At 40.1% G+C, this 19,128-nt stretch overlaps 1 protein-coding gene across 1 annotated transcript in view; it reads left to right on the forward strand.

The window, feature by feature from the left end:
• Positions 1-446: 446 nt before the first annotated feature.
• TMCC3 (transmembrane and coiled-coil domain family 3) overlaps positions 447-19,128 on the forward strand; it is an 89,789-nt gene continuing 71,107 nt past the window's right edge. Inside the window, exon 1 of the mRNA XM_014249022.2 lies at positions 447-520. Coding sequence (XP_014104497.1) covers positions 512-520 — 9 coding nt within the window. The 5' untranslated portion in view covers positions 447-511. The remainder of the gene's footprint in view (positions 521-19,128) is intronic.

A 19,128-nucleotide genomic window follows, 5' to 3' on the forward strand; every position in this document is an offset into this window, starting at 1 on the left:
GTCAAACAGGTGTGCATATTTTTATAGGATTTTAATGTAGTTTATAAAGAAAAAGTACATAATTGGAAAAAGAGCAAACCTAGGTCCTCCTTGCAGTCTCTGCTTCCTGCAGAGTCTCCAGCCTGTTCAGTAATATTCAGCTATTAAAATTCATCCTGGAAACATTGCCCACATGTCTTTGGTCAGAAAAAGCAGCCTTCAGAAACACTGTAAGCACCTCAAGCCCTCCTGCACCTTCTGCTCATCCTAGACAGACAGGGTGAGTGCATGCTCATGCAGTGCAAGAGGCTTTGCATTCATGCAAGAGGAGGAGTCATCATCTAGTTTTGAGGAAGGTTCTCAGGCTATCTTTAGCAGACAGACAACTGCTGGGTCGCATTTATAGAAATAGAAACAACCTTCCAGTCTGTCTTCAGTTGTTGAGTTCCTTGCTGCTTAGTCCGCGCTTTCGCTTCTCTCCAGGGATAACTCCTACAGCTGCTACAGGAAGGCAGAAACCATCTACCTCTCAATGTTAATGGTACCTGCTTAACCCTACTCACATTGTTGGGAGAAATTTATCGGTATGGTTTGCTTAGGGTTGGCTTCCTGAGTACAACTTAACTGTATTTAGATAATGCTGTTATTTGCTTTTCCAGCCAGGACTAGGTGGTCAGCTATAGTTGCAGTCTAGGAGTTCTCTGCATGTTCAAGCACTGTAGTTTGAATTATGTCTTCTGCTCTCTTCACTTCCACAACAGCAAGCAGTGCTGTGCATGTGCTAAGCAAGTAGTAGTCAGCCTGCAGAGGTGACTGTTAACGTAGGATGGAGTATTTGTATCCTAAATGTCAAGAGTTTGGCAGTAATAACTACCAGTGATTAATTAGATGACATGAGCTGTATGTGATAATATCAGTATTTACTGGAGTTGTTGTACTTTTGAAGTTTATGAAAGATCAGAAATAGGTTAATCAGTATCTTTGTAGTTCTTGTTTGCAGCTCTTTCTGTAACCACTGTTGTAGTCATGTCATTTAGTGTTAAGTAGTCATGCAAAGAGCAGGGAGGTGGACTCAATGATCATTTTGGGTCTCTTCTAGCTGGATATTCTGTGATTCTACATAAATTACAATTATCCTTTGTTTTGGAAAAACAGGGAAAGACTTGCATTTGTAGTGTTCCAGATATGTTTGTCGTGTTTCTCACTCATCTCCTGTTTTGCAGTTAGTTTTGCTAGTTTTAGTTTTCATTGGACAAGTTAGCAGTTGATTCAACTTATGACTTTAATATCATATGCTTGTGAAAAGTTGGCCAGGAGATCACTTTCACTGCTGCTGACTCAAATGCCCACAGACAGAATTCAGTCTTTGCCTGTTTTAACAAGTATTAATTTTTAAAACAAATTAAATCACTAAAAGTTGTAATCTTCCTTTCTTTAAAAGTCATATGGTTTTCTTTTCTGATATAATAGCCAGGATACTCCTTATGCTAAGTGTATTCTTATTCTATTGACTGTAAGAGAAGGCAACAGAAGATTTCTTCAAAACAAGAACTTTCTTCTGGATTTAGTGACTCTTTAGATTCTGAATAGCAGTTGAGAATGCAATACCTGCCATTTCAATGGTGCAGTTCTTTTGCAGAATAGAAGACATGACCTGAAAGTGGAACAAGTTTTATTTCTCATAATTATCCTGACTGTGTGGTTAACTGTAACAAATATATTTTGTGGCTAGGGGAAGGCTGATTTTTGTAAAGCAAACTTAATTAGGAATAGGAAGAGTTTACGTGAGTAGCATATGCATGGAGAGGACAGAAAAGAGCTGACATTATGTGGGTAAGAGTTGGGAAGACTGAATTGGGAAACAATATCAGAAGTAGAAAACAACCAGACAAGCACAATGTATTTTTTAAAATGTATTTTTAGTTATGGTTTTTATGTTGTTTGTTGGGTTTTTTTAGTTTTTTAATGTGCTGAGCAGCACAATGTTGGGAGTTGGGCAACCTAGTGGGAATTACTGCTCTATTTTGGTGTATTTTGGAACTGACTGCCTGGCCCAGGAAACTCCTTGCCTAACTACAGGTATCTGAATCTTAAGCAAGGAACGGCCCAGGTCAGTCACCTAATAGCCAATGGCAACCAAAGGGTTTTAAATATATAAAAGCCACCAAGTAGTGATGTAAATAAGACAATTTACAGCCTGTTTAAAAGAAGATGATTTATAGCCTTTAAATTGCGTAGAAAAACACACACAAGGTAGCTCAGATGATGAGGTAAAGGGGATGTGTATGACTGGTTTTCTTCTGGGACTGCAAGATATTTTTCTTATTGGTATCTAAACATATCAGGCTCCAGCTTGTTGGTGAAAACCTCAGGCATCTCAGGGGTACTTTGAAAGAAGGCCTCCTGCTAATGCTTTAACTGTGCCCTCTCTTCTCTGCTCCATGGTGGGATCTCCAGGGAACATTTCCTCCCTGTTAGATATTGCTGTTATTAGTCTGTGTCAATATGTTGGCAAAATATGTGTTTCTCCTGGCAGTCTGGGGCTGTACAGTGTCCATACAGTTTGGAGTCTGGTGGGATCTGTACCTGCTCAGAGACAGACCCTAGGCAAACTCATTTTGTTGGTTCATCTATCCTCTTTAATAAACTGTGGTATTTCATGACTGTTGTGTTTGTTGAGCACACTGTGATGGTATATTGCACTTTTTCCTGCACTTCTGTTTCTTCAAATGCAGCTCTCCTATGGTGCCACACAGGACAGTGTCTTGAGATCCTGTCAGAAGACTGTGGAAAGCTTAGGTTCCACAAAACGATATGCCATCATGGTCTTGTTTTAAAGATAGCCACTCAGGGATTAAATGCATGGGCTTCAGTATCTTAAGCCAGTTCCTGTTCAGGTGGCTTTCATTCTTATTCAGTGTATCAGGTAGGAATAACCTGGAAAGTCAGTTCCAGAAGATGGCTGTGGTTTAACTTGTAGTAGTTTTCTCTGTGTGTGCCAATGGGCTGGAACACAGTGAGACTTGGGCTTGCCTTCCATGTTTCATCCACTCATGAATATGTAGCTCCTCATCTGTATTAGGATCTTGGGACAAGAGAAATTGGCTCAAGTTGCATCAGGGTTGTCAGACACTGGCACAGTGCTGCCCGGGGAAGTGGTTGACTCACCGTCCCTGAAGGTATTTAGACAAATGTGTAGATGTGGCTCTTAGGGACAGGGTTCAGTGGTGGACCTGGCAGTGTCAGGGTAATGATTTGACTTGATAATCTTGGAGGTCTTTTCCAACCAAAATGAGCCTATGATTCTAAGAGTAGAGGTTGTGCACCACACCTGTAGTAAGGGGTCTTTATCCAGCATCGTGGATGATGTGCTAGTGCTCTCCTACATCTGCCCTGCAAGAAGGAATGCTGCAAGGTTTCAGTTCTTTCTTAAGTCATCCATTTGTTTTCTTTGTAGGAGATGTAAGAAACAGTGTCTCAAATCCACAAAAACGGATCATTAACCATAATAGTGAAAAATGCAGTAGCAAATACTAGTGAGCAGTTGCTCTTATCTTCCTCTGACTTAACATGGTTACTCTTGAGAACACTGAGACTGTAGCATTTACTTCCAGTTAAGTTTTGTCAGTCTCTCATCTGGCTTTGGAGCCTTGTTCATGAAACTATACATCTGTTCATACCTTTGTGGGAGACAGAGATATGCTGGGTTATTCGCTAACCATCTACTACTCAAAATTGAGATTCATGTAATGATTCAAGTCACAAATAGCAGCATACTGGAAATTTTACCTTCTCCTTGAATTTACGCCCCTTGGAGAATCTATGTTGAAGAGCGAATTACATTTAAGAGAGTAAGATGTTGGGACACAAAGCATGAACTGCCTGCCTGGGAAGGATGAGACTTGATTCTTGCATCTTCAGTCTATCCTAGTGGGATAAAAAAATCCTGAATGAAGGCCAATCTTACTGCAAATCATAACCAAGCCTGGGATTTGCTTCTTCTATAAACTCCTGAGGTCAGTGTTTGTTCATGAGGCTCAGAAGTCATCTCTCCACAGCAGGGATTCCTGAATGACTTCTGTGTCCCATATGGTGCAGGAGATCAGAGCTGTATGTTGTGGTGTTCACTGACCTAAAATATCTGTGCTCCAGTGAATGGGAAAACACCAAAAAATGGAGCAGTTGTTTATCAGAAAGGCCAATGGACTGCCTCAGTACCCAGTTTAACACAAACCCTTGTTGTGTTAATTAGGTGTTGAGCTGAGCAGGGAATGCAGTATTAACTAGACCTTTGTTGTGCTGTTATTTCTTTATACAGTTAATGTGACACCGAATCCCACAGTACAGTTCACTCCATTATTAATGGCTTCCATCACTAAACTATTTTTAGCCTTGTCAGAAAATACTTGAGAAAAGGAAAGGAATCCACTGGCAGATAAATGTGAATGCTTAAACAGGGCTTTCACCACAGCAGTTTCTTACTGACTTCATTGTTGGCTACTTTGAGTATGTGTAGAGAAATACCTCTGCATGACTGTGTTCTAGCTGGTGGTGTCTTCCTGACAGAGAGAATTGGGTGAGATGATCTGGCACTACTGAGGGAAAAAATGCTCTTTTTTTCCTGTTAGGACAGGAAAGAAGTAGATAAGACGGAAATGATGAAGTTTCTACCTCTGACACCCACTTGCATATGTGTCTGTCTTCTGGAAAATGAAAAACCTAATGGTGTCCACCATTTAGGCCTTGTGAATTTACACCAGTCCTAAACTGTAAAAAACACTGCTTTCTTCTTGTTTTCTGATTAGAGGCTTCAGGCAGTGTTACATGTAGTTGAGATGACTTGGCCAACTGATTTTACCACTTATTAAACAGGGAGCCAGAAAGAGAGAAGTTTGTAAGAGGAATGGAGTCCACCTTTTGGAGAAATGGGATTTAGTTGATATTGCTAATAATAGTGATTTTTTGCTTTTCTTGTTCCTGAAAAAAAAATTTCTGCAGTTCTCATTATTTGAAATAATGGAAACAGGAAAGTATGGGTACTTGTGATCCTTCCAGACCATCCATCCTCACAGTGCTTTGATCCTTTTGTGTCTTCTAGATTAACAATTTCTAGAAAGGTAGTGGTAACTGTATGCACTTATAATTTATCAATATGACAGATGCTATCAAAGTGTTCAGGCTTCATTCAAAATCTCCTGTTTCTAGAGTAGTCTCAGATTATGGGGTTTTTGTTTACTTTGTTTTTTTTATCTGTGGTAGCTCATGAAGGTACCCAAAACCTTGAAGAAATTTCATTAGATCTTTTTCTTTTAAATAGCAAACTATATAAAGTGACTTACTTCCTGTTTTTTCTCAGTTTTATGACTATTCCTTTTAGAGATAGGTGTGTCTCTGTAGTGGTGTGGGTTGGGTATCATTACCTCCAAAAACAAACTTCTGCCACACACCCTTGCTTTCATGCACTGCTAAGCTGAAAGTTACACACAAGTACTTGACATGGAAAAAATAGTAGTATACATTGCCTGAGGGGAAAAAAAGAATAATTTGTTTTCAAAATTTGGAACTAAGATTAAAACATTTTGGTTACTTTCTTATGTCTTTTCTAGACTGGATTCCACTTCATGATCCTTTCTACAAACTGGTAGGTTTTAGGTTAGAGATGTTAAGAGATAGAGAAAGCCTGCTGGATCATATTCTTCATCACTGTGAGTTCACTGTGAATTTTCCAGCGGTATTTGTGATTCTTTTCATGTTGCTTCAGCAAAGGAACCCTCATCAGCTGCCTAAGGAAAGTGTCCCACATTTTGGTAGAGCTTTCTTCCCCAAGACTTATGCTCCCTCTCTCAGTTGGAACCCTCACTCTTAGTTACATCCTGTGCTGACAGATTTTACTACATTTCATTTGGAAAACCTGAGCTGACCTTTGAGGACATGATATTGTTGCTTCTCCATGGAGTTTGTTTCTAAGTTTTATCCCCTTCCCGTTCTCAGGTTAGCACAGGTCAAGGTCTGCCCTTGCCATTTAAAAAAAGCAGCTGCCTTGTGCACTGGGGAGAGGGTGAGTTCTGCTTTGTTTTTTCAGCAATACTTGCCAGAAGTGAAAACCTGCACACCAGCTATGATTCTTTCCTCTTGTATTTCCATCTTCTAGGCAGGGTGAACTCCTAGCAGCACAGAGAGGAGAAGAAGGGATTGCACTCCCAAACTAAATGACCTGTATTCCTTCTGACAGTAGAAATAACTGCTGCTGTTATCTTTGTTAATTTTAATATAACTTTTACTTGCATGTTTTAAAGAGCAGCAGTAGGATCAGGCATTAGGCCATGGAAATGGCTCAAAAGGAAAATTACTCTGGCTCCACTTACAAGATGGAAATATCCTACTTTATAAAAAAAGAAAGGCTTTAATTGAAGCGTGACTTTCACTGCCAAGTTCTGGTTTTGTTTTTAATATATGCCATTGTGCTCAATGAGGGGAGAGAATTTTCCACGAGCAGAATTCAAATGTATTATTTTAAATTCATGTAATGGAAAAAGGCCTATTAAATATAATACAGAAAGGACCACTAGGCATATTTCAAATTTTAGTGGGCACAGGAAGGGGGTAAGGTTAGCATTTCTTCATTATGTATCTACTTTTTCATATTTATGAGTAGGTCCAACTGTACTCTATTTATTTTCTAATTTTTTAGAGTGCAGGTGTAGTTACATTCTGTACAGTTGATATTTTGGGGCAAATAGCAGCATTGCTGATGTCAACTGTTTGAAAACTGATACTGATCCAAAGAAAATCGCTTTCCTCATTCATCTTCTATTGATTCTTGAGCTGTTGGATGTGCTGAGATCCCATTTCACATTTTCTCTAGGAGAGCTAAAAACTTTCAAGTTTGGCACTGTTATTTTTCTGCTGACAGGTGATATGGTCATCTGATGACACTGATCTGGATACTGGCCCAGAAGTTATGAGAGTTGGAATAGTGTGTTGGAAGGATTTATAATAATAAGTTTACAACCCTCTAAGTGTCTGAGTAGAGATGGTAATTCTGGATATCTGTGTTGGGTTGAATTGTTTGTCTAGAATTTAAGGGGGGAAAAAGGGTTAATCTGTTTTGAGGGCAAGATTAATGCAAACTGTTTGGTCCTCTCTGTTTGCTGGACTTTGACAGCAGGCTGGTGGGCAGCTAGGACCTGGTGTCTTTTGAGGAAAAAGGATAAAACTTTCTGTAATGCATGAAAAAAGTAGTTTTTATTCTTGAAAGGAATGAAGGATGTGGCACGTGACTGTTTTGCCTCCTATCTGACAGGCTCAGGGAAGGGGATTTGGCTCCCAAATCTGCCTTCAGACTCCCCTCTGCTCTAAAAACATGAATCCAGAAATTCATTTCATTTCACATTTCATTCATTTCATTTAACAAATATCCATTCACCCCTTGTCCTTTGCTGGCCTATATGTTAAGAAATTACCCATCTAGTGCTGGTGAGTGTCTGTTCCTATGGGGGCAGCTAGGCATGTGATTCTGGCACCGAGAGACACAGCGTGCTGTGCTAGTGTGCCTAGCCTGGGAGGGGAGGGCAAACGTGTAACTTTGATCACCAGTCCAAATGATGTTGTGTTGCCACTGAAGATGAATAGGTCACACAGACACAGCTCAAGGTGTGGTGAAAGGAAGAGAGAGTTTATTTCTTCTCCCAGGATTTATAGGTTTCTGACAACGGCCAGAGATTGGATGGTCAGGATAACACTTTCTCACTGCACTGGCCGTGAGAGATGTCCATCACAAGATGTGTAACAGAAAGAATGTACACATATCTATGTTTACAGTTACTGTCCTGGGAAAGTCTTCAGAAAACTATGTCAGCAAGCTCAGAAGCTGAGTTTTCAGGGTGACAGCGTTGCCCTTTTCTTTGGGCATGCAGTTACGTCTAGACCAGGTTTGAATGCAAAAGGGAGATGGGTGGAAGCCTTAATTCTGGGAAAAGCTTAAGCGTAAAAAAAGGTTTGAACAACTTGGGTGAGAGCTGACAATCACCAAGACTTCCCAAATATAAGACATGGGAATTCAGTAGGCCAGACTACTCCTGCTTTCCAGAGAACTTTGTCTCATTAGAAAATTTGTATAGAAGAACTGAGTGATCCAACTGGAAAACATATTGATTAAAGATGCATTTTGAATGTATCAAGTGCTATGAAAGTATGAAGTTCTGTGCAAAATGAAACCAAAATTGGTGAATATGACACTGTTATTTGTGTATCTCATCTCCCCTCCTCTAAAATCATACCCTGCAATTTTCTAATGCATTTACAATAACTTTAGAAAAGCTTGATAACTGTGGGGTTCTGATGATCCAATAGTAATGCCCTTGCAGAAATACAGGGTACAGGGGCTAGAAAGTGACATTATAAAATAAGAAAAATACAGCTGGAATGTTAGACAGATAGCAATGGCAAGTGCCATTTTCTTCATTCAGGTGACTGCAATATTTTTTTTAACCGTTGTCCTTTTTTTCCATATCCTTCAGCATCCACCAAAAATACTGTTTTGGTGATATCCTCTGACCAAGTTCTGTGCAAGAGTAAGTAGAAGTCCAGGATGTGTTTTTTTTATCCTGGAAAGCATGGTAGGGCATGGCAGGTCCTGCTCACCTAGGCAAAAGCAAGTGGCTTTTCAACACAAATTTTATCTTACTACTCCTGAGAGTGAGGATGGCAGGGAGAAGTGTGGGCAGCCAGAAAAAATATGTATTCCAGGATGTGCTTCCTTCTCACCCTTTGATTTTCCTCTTGCTCCTCCTCTGAGAGGGCTGACCACTCTTGTGTTTCAGGCACACCCTCTTTCCCTAGTTTCCTGGCAAATGCACTTGGCCATTCTTTCCTATCTTTGATTGCCCTCCAAGGTCTATTCAAGCCTCTCTTTTCACTCCCACTCCACCCTTGCAGGGTCTCTGCCTGCCCATGGTATTCCCAGCTCTGTTTCCTTCATCCCCTGTGCAAAGAGTGCTATAGGGCACTTTTAAACCTTTTGTCTCTGCATGCTGTGTCACCATGATTCAGTGCATGGTGATGCAGCTTTGTGGTAATTATGGAGCACTCTGACCTGTGCTTGCTGAAGTTCGGTTGGTAGTTAATGAGCAGCTCTGGGAAGATGATCCTTGATGTGGCAGGTGAATCTGTACTATGAGTTATTAACTGTGCTTTTGTTTTAGCCTGCCTGATCCTGTAAATGAAAGTCTAGCACTGGAGCCCAGTGCTGGCCCCTAAAAATTACTGAGTAGTCTTATTTATAAGTACTTTGGCACTGGTGTTCATATCAAGGGCTATTAAAAATAATTAGGCACTGCAGCTTTACTAATGGTTTAAGAGGTTCTCCTTGCATCTCAGTATGAGGCTGATCTGATGCAGCTATCCTCTTGATAGTATCCAAGGGTGTTTTGTCTTTCTGAGTACATCTTGTTCTGGCTCATTTCAGAAATCTGCTCTTAGCTTCAAGGTCTGCAATTGGTCTGCAATCTGTTGGTCTGTAATTAGTACCAATATTACAGTGCTATTACTGCACTGGTCTGAACTGCTGGCTATTTTTAGATATGACATTGTTCAGGTTTTTATTGCATGGCTTATTTCTCTCATCAGTCAGGAGGATGCTGAAGTATAAAATAATGCTGTTTTTTAGAACAGTTAGTGTAGGCTTACGGAGATACCAGTTAGCCAGTAATTACACAAACTTATCTTTAGGTGGAGGCTGTGGTCCAGTCCCAGGCTGAAGGGCTCTGCTTGTTATCTCCTTCTGGTAGCTTGAAATGCTAAGTTCCTGCCATGCCTGTGGGCCAAGGAGTGGATTTACACTTAACCTGCAGCAAAATCAGATACTCAGCATGCAAACAAGTCACGTAGGGAGCACCCACCATAATGGAAACTGTGAGCTCTTTGTCAGTAAATTAAATACTATTAAAGTCTGACTGAGAAAGAGCCAAGCTTATGCCTTATGGAGGGTCAACAAGAAGCTTGATTTAATGAAAATTTGGGTAGAAACTAGGACATGTGCTGTGTCTCAACCATACAGCTAATGTCTGAGTTCTCTCAAATTGTATCTTCTCTTAGAACAGTACAACTTTAGCCCTGTGGTGGCAGTAGTATCATTGAGCCACAGCTAATGTTAATCACAGGTTGTGCAGCCTTTCTAAGTATGTGGCGGCTTCATATTTCAAAGATCTTCTTTGAATGCCATTAAGTTGTTTTTTTTCACAAATGAAGCCGGTTTGTCTTTTTCTTTCTCAGCGCTATCATTAAAATTTGCTTTCTTTTACACCTCTAGGTGTAAGAATTCACTGAGCCAGGTGAAGAAAAAACATGTATCTATTGAAGATACAGTCCTTGATTCTGAAGAAGAAACTTTTAGTACTTTAAAATCCTAGAGAGCAGACCAGTCTACTTATAGATGCAGGTTGAATGAGAGGTAATTAAATCTAAATTAGAAACTCTGGCAGTTTTCATCTGCGATTTTAGAATCTTAGAAAATACTTACATAAGAAAGAAAAGGATCAGGGCGCAGAACTAGGAAAACAGAAATCAGGAGGCTACCTACAATATGGATATTTGTTGCCTGGGCATATTAAGCAAGTAGGATAGAAACAGGATCAGAAAACAAATGGGAATTAACCCTAAAATAAAGCTCAATCTGGGGAGAAATTTTCATGGAAAGAGAAATGCTTGAAATGTTTTATCTTGAAAAAATTCTGGGAGTGAGAGCATGGTGTTAACCAGTTATGATGTTGCAATTAATTTTAATTCTTTTAACTATTTGATAGCATTCGGAGGTGTCAACAATAAATGAGGAGGTTTTTTTCTGTGAAATGTGTTATTTTTTCAGCTATACTGGCTGGCTAATTTTTGCTTAAATCTCAGGAGTATTATGAAGCTTAATTCATTCATGTGAAAAGCTGTTTTTTAGAACCTTTAGTGCAGATTTAGAAAGATACCAGTTAGTCAGTATTTATGGCTGAACATTGTGACGTTGACTCGTAAAAGCCAAACATATTCTAAGACATCTGGTGAAAATGCAGGCAGGACACTTCTGAGCACCTCCAGTTACAGCAGTCATAGTCTCATTTCTCTGGGTGTGGACCTGAGCCTCCTCCATGGGTAAATGAGACATTTGTACCACTGATGAGAGTATCCTATGATCACTCATGCAGAGGCCTGAAATACTGATGTGGTTGTTCATCAGAATGAAAAACTGTCTTTCTTCAGCAAGGAACTGCAGCTAACAGAACAGAAAGCTTTATGAGGTGAGTTTTCCACTCTGATTGTTGAACTCTCTGCCCTCCATAGGAAAGCAGAAGAGAAACCCTCCTACAAAATTTGGCTAATAGATAAATTGAGGTGTAGGGGCTTTTTTGAATTAGTTTTGGAAATATCTCTTAGCTTTAGGGAAATAAATAAGTTGTTACTATTAACCTTGTTAGGAAATACTGCTGCAGATCTTAATCTCCTTTTAGTGCTTCATTTCTAAATGGCATAAATGTGAATTTTCTAGGCCTCAGTGAGATATCTCGGTAATTAGTATAACTTCTCATTTCCCCTACTGCACAGCCTGCTTATCTGATGTATGGTGAATCTACCAGCTTCTTTCCAAATTTCTGGAATTCATGTACACCAGCTAGAGTATTTGTATATCTATGCAGACAATGTATATGTATCCCAGCTGTCAGGTATTTCTATACCTCATGCTACCTCATCCCCAGCTCACATTGCAGCTGATTAGGGCCTGTATCAGCAATAGTGTGGCCAGCAGGACGAGGACACTGATTGTCCCTTGTACTTGACACTGGTGAGGCCATACCTCAAATCCTATGTCCAGTTCTGGGCTCCTCTCTGCAAGGACATTGAGGTGCTGGGCATGTCCAGAGAAAGGCAATGGAGCTGTGAAGAGTCTGAGTGCAAATATCACGTGAAGTGGCTGAGGGAGCTGGGATTGTTTAGTCTGGAGTAAAGGAGGCTCAGGGGACACCTTATTGCTTCTTAAGACTACCTGAAAGGAGGATGTAGCCAGGTGGGGACTGACTTCTTCAATGTAAGAAGTAACAGGTTGAGAAGAAACAACCTCAAGTTGCACCAGAGGAGGTTTAGATTGGATATTACAAAAAATTTCTTCAATGAAAGGGTTGTCAAACACTGGAACAACCTGCTCAGGGAAATTGTCGAGTTGCAATCCCTGGAGGTATTTAGAAGGCATGTAGATGTGACACTTTGGGACAGGGTTTAGTGGTGCACTTGCAGTTTTAGTTCAGTGGTTGGATGTTATATTAAAGGTTTTTTCTAACCCAAATAACTCTATGATTCTGTGATACAGTGAGTGCCTTTGTTCCCTTTGATCTTCTTGAGTGTGCTTGGGAGGGCAGAAGGAGAAGGACTTCACAGGTATCACATGGGCATCCTGTCCTTCCTCTCACTGGCCCATGTCCTCTGCTTCCACCTGTGTGAGAAGGTGCACAGGGCAGAGACCTCTCCTGACACATTCCTGCTGTGGCTCTGCTTTGAGCATTCAAAGTAATTTTGTGCCAGATCTTGCATTTTGGGGTCTTGGCTTTCTTGAATATTCTTGGACACCATGAGAAGGTGCTGTGTATGAGGAAACCAAGAGCCTACTGCAGTGTTTTAGAAAATGAAAGACAGGTGACTCCTGTTGGGGTCCTCTAAGCTCCAGAATTGAGTACTGGGTATGGCAAGTCAGTCTACCTTTGTTCTGTGACAAAATACATTTTGGGGATTAATATTGTGCAGAGAGACAACTCCAGCTGCTTCTAATTTCCTTACTAGGAGCCCATCTGTCTAGCTGCCTGGATGTGATACAGTTGTATTACTAGTTGCACTGATTAATATTCTCTTTTTCTAATGGTGCATAGAGATCTATTACCCATCTGTTCTTCCCAGCGAGTGTATCTGCCCTTCGTACAGCCTCTCTTGAGGGATTATTGGGAAATGGATAGGACTCCTGCAAGCAAACTACTAATCTATGAAGAGATCCTGAGGAGGGAGCTGGGAAATTGTTTCCCTTCCCCATGGTCTTGTGTGATATATGTGCATTTCAGTTCTCTAAATGGGTTTTCACTTCTTTTTTTATTTCTTCGTTAAGAGATGTGTCAGACATATCTTCTTCCTATTTCTTATGGCTAATATGCAGCTGTGCAAGTTCTTCAGTATCCTGTCAAGACTAGAAAGTAGTGTGTTGGCTAATTCTCAGTGCAGATAAAAAAGGCTTGGGAAAAATATATTGAATACGCTTGTCCCATTTATATGAAAGCAGTGGCTGCACTCACAGGCCACTTGGGGCCTCAGTTAAACTCTGAAATATGGCAAAGAATCAGGATCTGCTCATTTATGTATTTATTTCATTTGATGTTAAGTCCAATCAAGGCAGGAATCAGACAGCACACCAATGTGATGTGGAACTGAGACCTTTATTTTTTGCTCTTGCATTACTTACATAGTTTTTGCCAAGCATCTAAAAATAGAATACAAACTTATAGCTCTAGTTTATAACACTGTTTTCGTTCTTCTCTAAATGCGTTACTATCCTTATCTTAAAGCAAATTACTAGATGCTTGCAGACCTTTGTTTGATCCTTGTTCTTGCTCAACAAGCAGGAATACTTATCACCTTGTTTTCTTTGGCAGTCTACTGTTAGGGTCAGCATGCTCTGTAAAGAGGCTGTAAGCTAAGCACACCTGCAAAAGCCTCAACAATTTGAGTTCATTTGCTACCATTTGCTGTTATTTCCACATTAGAGATGTTTGCAATGAATTGTATTCTGAGTTGCCCCTTAGTTGTTCCACTAAGGACTAAGCAATGTACAACACTGTCAAATGGAGCATCTCACTTCAGTCATATTATACTGTGTTTTGCTTCTTACTGAAGGATCTTGTCTCTTCATTAGGTTTTTAAAATACTGATGTTAACCCTAAATGGACTAGGATCGCACAATGAGAGAGAAATCCTCTCTCAGGCCATATTGCCACAGACAAAACATAAATGGGCTCAAGCTCATTGTTTTTATTGTTCAAGAGAACAACTGTCTGGATCTGCTGGACCATTTGCTTGCAGTGGCTAGAGCAGGATAGTGTGCGATGAGATCCAGATATCAGTGAGGCTGCTCACCACTGCCACACAACCTTTTGTCTTCTGGCTTCAATAATCTGCTGCTTGCTAGATTAGAAAAGTACTTCATTACACTTGTGACTTTTGGTATCCTTGTTTTAACTGGACGCATTGGCATAATGGCAAGTATCAGGACTTCCTGTACAGAAATGGAAAGTTAACATTCTTTATCTTAGTTTCCCTTGGCTAAAGCAGAACCATGACACAGAACTTACCTTTTACAATACTTTGGACTTTGAGTATTTATTAATTCTTATGTACATTAAACTTCGCCCTTATTCTGAGCAAATATTTTAAAATGCTTAATTCTTCCCTGATTTCATTTTTACAGAGTTCTTACCATGATAGAATCAAAGAATAAATTTCACTGGCATTGTTGCAAGTCTCCTTATAGTTATATGTGGTTTCCAGTCAAGTACGAGGTTACATGACACTCAGTAGGGTGGTTGGTCTGTTTTAAAAGAATTGAATTACTGTCTGAGGCACTCACAGCATATCAATAAATAACACTGCTGTCTGCAGATATTTCTGGGGTTTACTGGCTCTTAGTTGGTTTTGGTTTTTGTTTTGGTTTGGGTTTGTTTCTGGTTTTTTGCTTTTTGTTTCTGTATTTTTTACTTGTATTTAATGAAGGAAGCAGACTCCTTAAAGGCATATAGGAGTTATCAGTTTGGATCACACTGGTAGTTCACTAATTCTACTTATGATCACAGCTAAGGGCATCAGAAAAAAAGTATAGTAACATATACAGCACAGAGTGTACTTCATAACTTGTCTCCACAAAAATAAGCTTCTTAATATTTTCTGCCTGCTCCCCTTTCCCTCTCCAATGCTGAGGATGTACTTTTTAATATTACTTTCAAATTTTGTGTTTATAAGCTGTTATTGTTTCTGGATTGTTCTCATACAGAATCATTTGTTTCCTGCTCATTCCCCTGTATGGAGCTATTTCCTAACCCTGCAGTTTAGGTTCTGACCATGTGGGTGGGCTTCAGCTGGCAGCTGATCCCCAGGGAACTGTGACAGATATAGGATGCTCAAGAAATATCTGTGAAGGGAAGGCGAAATGTCCTTGGGACACAACAAGACCCTGCAAGAAACCTAAGAGTAAATAGAGCCAACATAGCATAGCAAAGATACCAAATAACAAACTGGGCAGGAGGGAAACTTCTTTGTGAGTTTTGTATTCTCAGAATATAATCCTGTCAAATGACAGAATGACTCGGGCTGAGTGGAAATGCCTTTGCTGCCTGTTACTCTGTGGGAAATCCACGAGTCTCCGGTGAACATTTTCTTGCCAGCTCATGTTCACCAGTCCTTGCTGCACTACCTGTGAGAGTCAGGAGTTCACAATGCAGTGTTGGCATATCACATCATCCAAGTGAATTTAACAGGCTCTGAGGTGCTTTGACCTTGTCCAGACCATTCAACAGCTGAACACAGAGGTCATGAGCTTCTCGTGCATTTTCTCAATGCATCAGGTCTCTCTTTACACAGATGTCAATAGATACCAGCAATGTGTTGAAACATGTGCCATGCAGGAAGGCATCTCTGCAAGAGATGAGCCTGGATGCACTGTAGAGGCTGTGCACTTCAACTAGTCCAGCTAGGAGGGAAAAAAAATGCAGTGGAATCAGGTATTTTTGTAGATTCTTGAAAATAAACAGAATTGTATCAGTAAGCAGTAACCCAGGGCAGTGTCCTTGCTCACACACCCAACACTGGGTGACTCCCCAATGCTTCCTCTGAAAGCTGCTTCTGTCACCTCCTGTTGCACTTGTTCAGCTGTGCTCAGGGTTTCTCGGTGCACAGCTGGAGAGGTGCAAGCCACCCCTCCAGAATTCCGTGCTGGGCTATCACTCATACAAACATTTCTGGCCAAAGCATTTTTCTGCAGATCTTTACCATTCAACAGTCTCTGGCCTTCCCCAGTCTGCAGTGGGAGGAGGGATGAATACATGCATCTCTGTCAACAAACATCTGTCAAGTTTGCAGGTCCCCAGGGGAGCACTGTGTCACTTTAGCCTCCTTCATGTTCTTTTACATTGATGTGAATTTTGGATTTTCTGGGTTTTCTTTTAATCCTCCTGGGAGATTAACTACTTGCTCATAGAGAGAAGTGATACTACTGTCCTCCCACTGGTTATGTGGAAAGTGTAGAAGTTTCTTCTAAATTTATCTGGAAGATTGCCACTTGCAGCCATAAATGCTTTAAGCTAATGCTTTACAAACACCTGACTCTATTAAATTCAATAAAAACTTTTCAGGTTATCAATTGATAAAAAAAAATATTAATTTTATCCATTTCTCATCACTATTATGGAGACTACTCTGGAAACATGAAAAGTATGTGCATCTGTCAGAGGTCTGGTTTTATTAGAAAGGTTGAGTATTATTTGTTAAAACAGGAGATTTGTGGACACTCATTAGAAATTCACTGAAAGGTTAAATAAACTTCAGCACACTTTGTATTTCCATTTCCCCCCTGCTCTTTCCTGACTGGTAGAAGAGATGGATGTTATTTCCCAGACAGGGATATCTTGTAGATGAATCCCTTTAGAAATATTTTAGAATAGAACTGTGTCTTACAGTGTCTTATATAACTATTTTTCATAAATATACAAGAGTATGCTTCCATCTTTGCTAAATATATTTTCTAGTGTCTGTTATGGTGTTGCTAAAAGCTATTTTCATTTAAATGGCCTTAAATGAGGCAATTTGTATAATGACCGGAGAGCAAGAAAACCAAAACCAAACCAAAAATCTGCCATTAATACATACCCTAGACACATTCATATAACCTAAAGATATTTCAAGGATCTAGTTAGATTTGGCATATTTTAGTTAGAAGCTTAACGTTGATCTGTATTCATGTCACAATTAACTTGGACTGCTACTAATGAATTCTCTAAATAGATTTTTGTGCAAGTTGTTTCTACCTAATGGCTGGGAGCAGGGGAGTGCTGGGGAACTAGACATGCAGTTGTAATAATAATAATAATAATAATAATGTCTGTGACTGATGACCTCTTAGGGCTTGACTTTGTCAACTGTTTTGTTTCCATCAGCTCCACTGATTTTTTTTATTTTTTTATTTTTTACCAGAATCAGAGCCAGAAAATATGTAAGCAATCAAGTTGGTTTGCTTTTGAAAAGCATCATCTATTGGTCATGTTCAGCCTGTGCTGAGGCAATGGTATCTTGGGCTGCTATAGAGAGAGTTCAGTTCCTGCCGTAGTTGAACTTTTTGATTTGAGTGAGTTGTTTCTGCCAAGATACTCCAAAATATCAATTAATTTTTAGCTATATCAAAGCTTGGGGGCAGGATGTACAACTTCTTCAATCCAGCGTTTAGCTGTGTTATGTCTTCTCTGCCAATTTTTGTACATAGCAGCCATGAATCAGACCTTCCTAAGTAATGAGATTAAAAACAGTGGCTTTTTTCTCCTTGCCCTCTGTTTTATGAGGTGTCAGATGATATTCATGACAGTTTTTAGCTTTGTAATCACAAATTTACACTTAAAGAATATAGAAGATGACAATATCACTTGGTTTTATCATTGCAGGACTGGGAGCTTTGAGAAGCACTAAATGTCAGGAAATTTGGCTAAAATCATGGTAGTTGCTAGGGCTGTGATGGGACAGTAAAGCCCTCCCTTGGTTCTATGTGCAGGCCTACAGGAAGGCTTACACACCTTTCCTAGTGATATCAAGAGATCAAAGTCTGTCAAGTGATTAAGGCCTACTGACTTAAGAACACAAGAGGGCACAAGCCAGAAGTGACAGACAAGTAAATGACACTAAGGAGACACACACCATGAGCATGGTCCCCTAGGAAAGGCTGTGTGGGATCCCAGCCACTGCTTACTCATATCTCTCTAGTAGTTAGCTGTCCATGGAGGGGGAGTTGAGGAAGCTGCCTACTTCTCAGCTGTACACAATCCTGTTGGAGTCTGAGATACAGAGTGTATGCCCTTGTTTTTAATACTTAGTTATAGGATTCAAAAAAAACACTGAATTTCATATAATATGGTGATACATGAAAACAAATATTAAAGTTAGATGAAAAAAGCTAAAAGTGTGTGTAGATTAGAAAGTTTTTTTAATCACTGGGTGAAAAAGTTAGTTTAGAGAACAGATGGAGACAAGATGGAGGATTTAGGGTGTTGTCCCTTGTCCCTTCTTCTTTCTTCTTCATGTTCTTCTCCTAGAGGTTTTTGGGTAATAGTAAGTGATTGGATAGAAAATGCCGCAGTGCATCACAGAGGTGATGGGTCATTGGGTCATTAAGAAAAATAATATGCGTGTCTACTGTTAATTGGGTAAAAACAGGTATAAAGATAAAAGAACTACGTAGTTCGGGGCCATTTTGTGCATCAGACACGAAGTGAGCCCCAAGGCCTTGTTTGTACCATCAGAAGAAAGAAATGTGCCAAATTGCAAAGACTAACCTTGTAACCAGCCTGGAGAGACCTGTTAAGTTTTGTAAGGATCCTTCAATAAACACAAGAAACAAGATTCTAATGAGCTCGGGAGTTTTCATCGAATCATGAGGACTGAGATAAGTGGAACTCCCCACGAGGGAGGATCCCAGGAGAATTCAGCCCAAAGGAGGCTGAGAGACTAGAGAAAAGTTGTATCCACAGAGAATTCAGCCCAAAGGAGGCAAAGAAAAAGATATTACAAATCTCTGCCAAAAATGGATTACTTAGTCCATGTGCAGCTGCACTGTAGAGACAGCTGGTGCCATGAGGACTCTTACTCTAGGTGTAGGAAAGGTCATGGTCTGACCTAACCTTTGTCTGGACAGAAGTGCAGTGTTTATCTGTCCTTGAAGAAAACAAGAAAGTAGTACCTGAATGTCCTCTATGGTAGCGAGCATAGGGATTTACTTGTTCTTCATGGAGAAATGTGCAATGTTAGGAAAACTCTGTTAACAAGACAGAGCTCCTGGTGGCATTCAGAGAGTTCTCACCTGCTTGTTGAAGTGACTGCAGT

Source organism: Pseudopodoces humilis, chromosome 5, assembly GCF_049639895.1.
Source record: "Pseudopodoces humilis isolate 2021_Gansu_Grassland_sample_001 chromosome 5, ASM4963989v1, whole genome shotgun sequence".
Lineage (NCBI taxonomy): Eukaryota > Metazoa > Chordata > Aves > Passeriformes > Paridae > Pseudopodoces > Pseudopodoces humilis.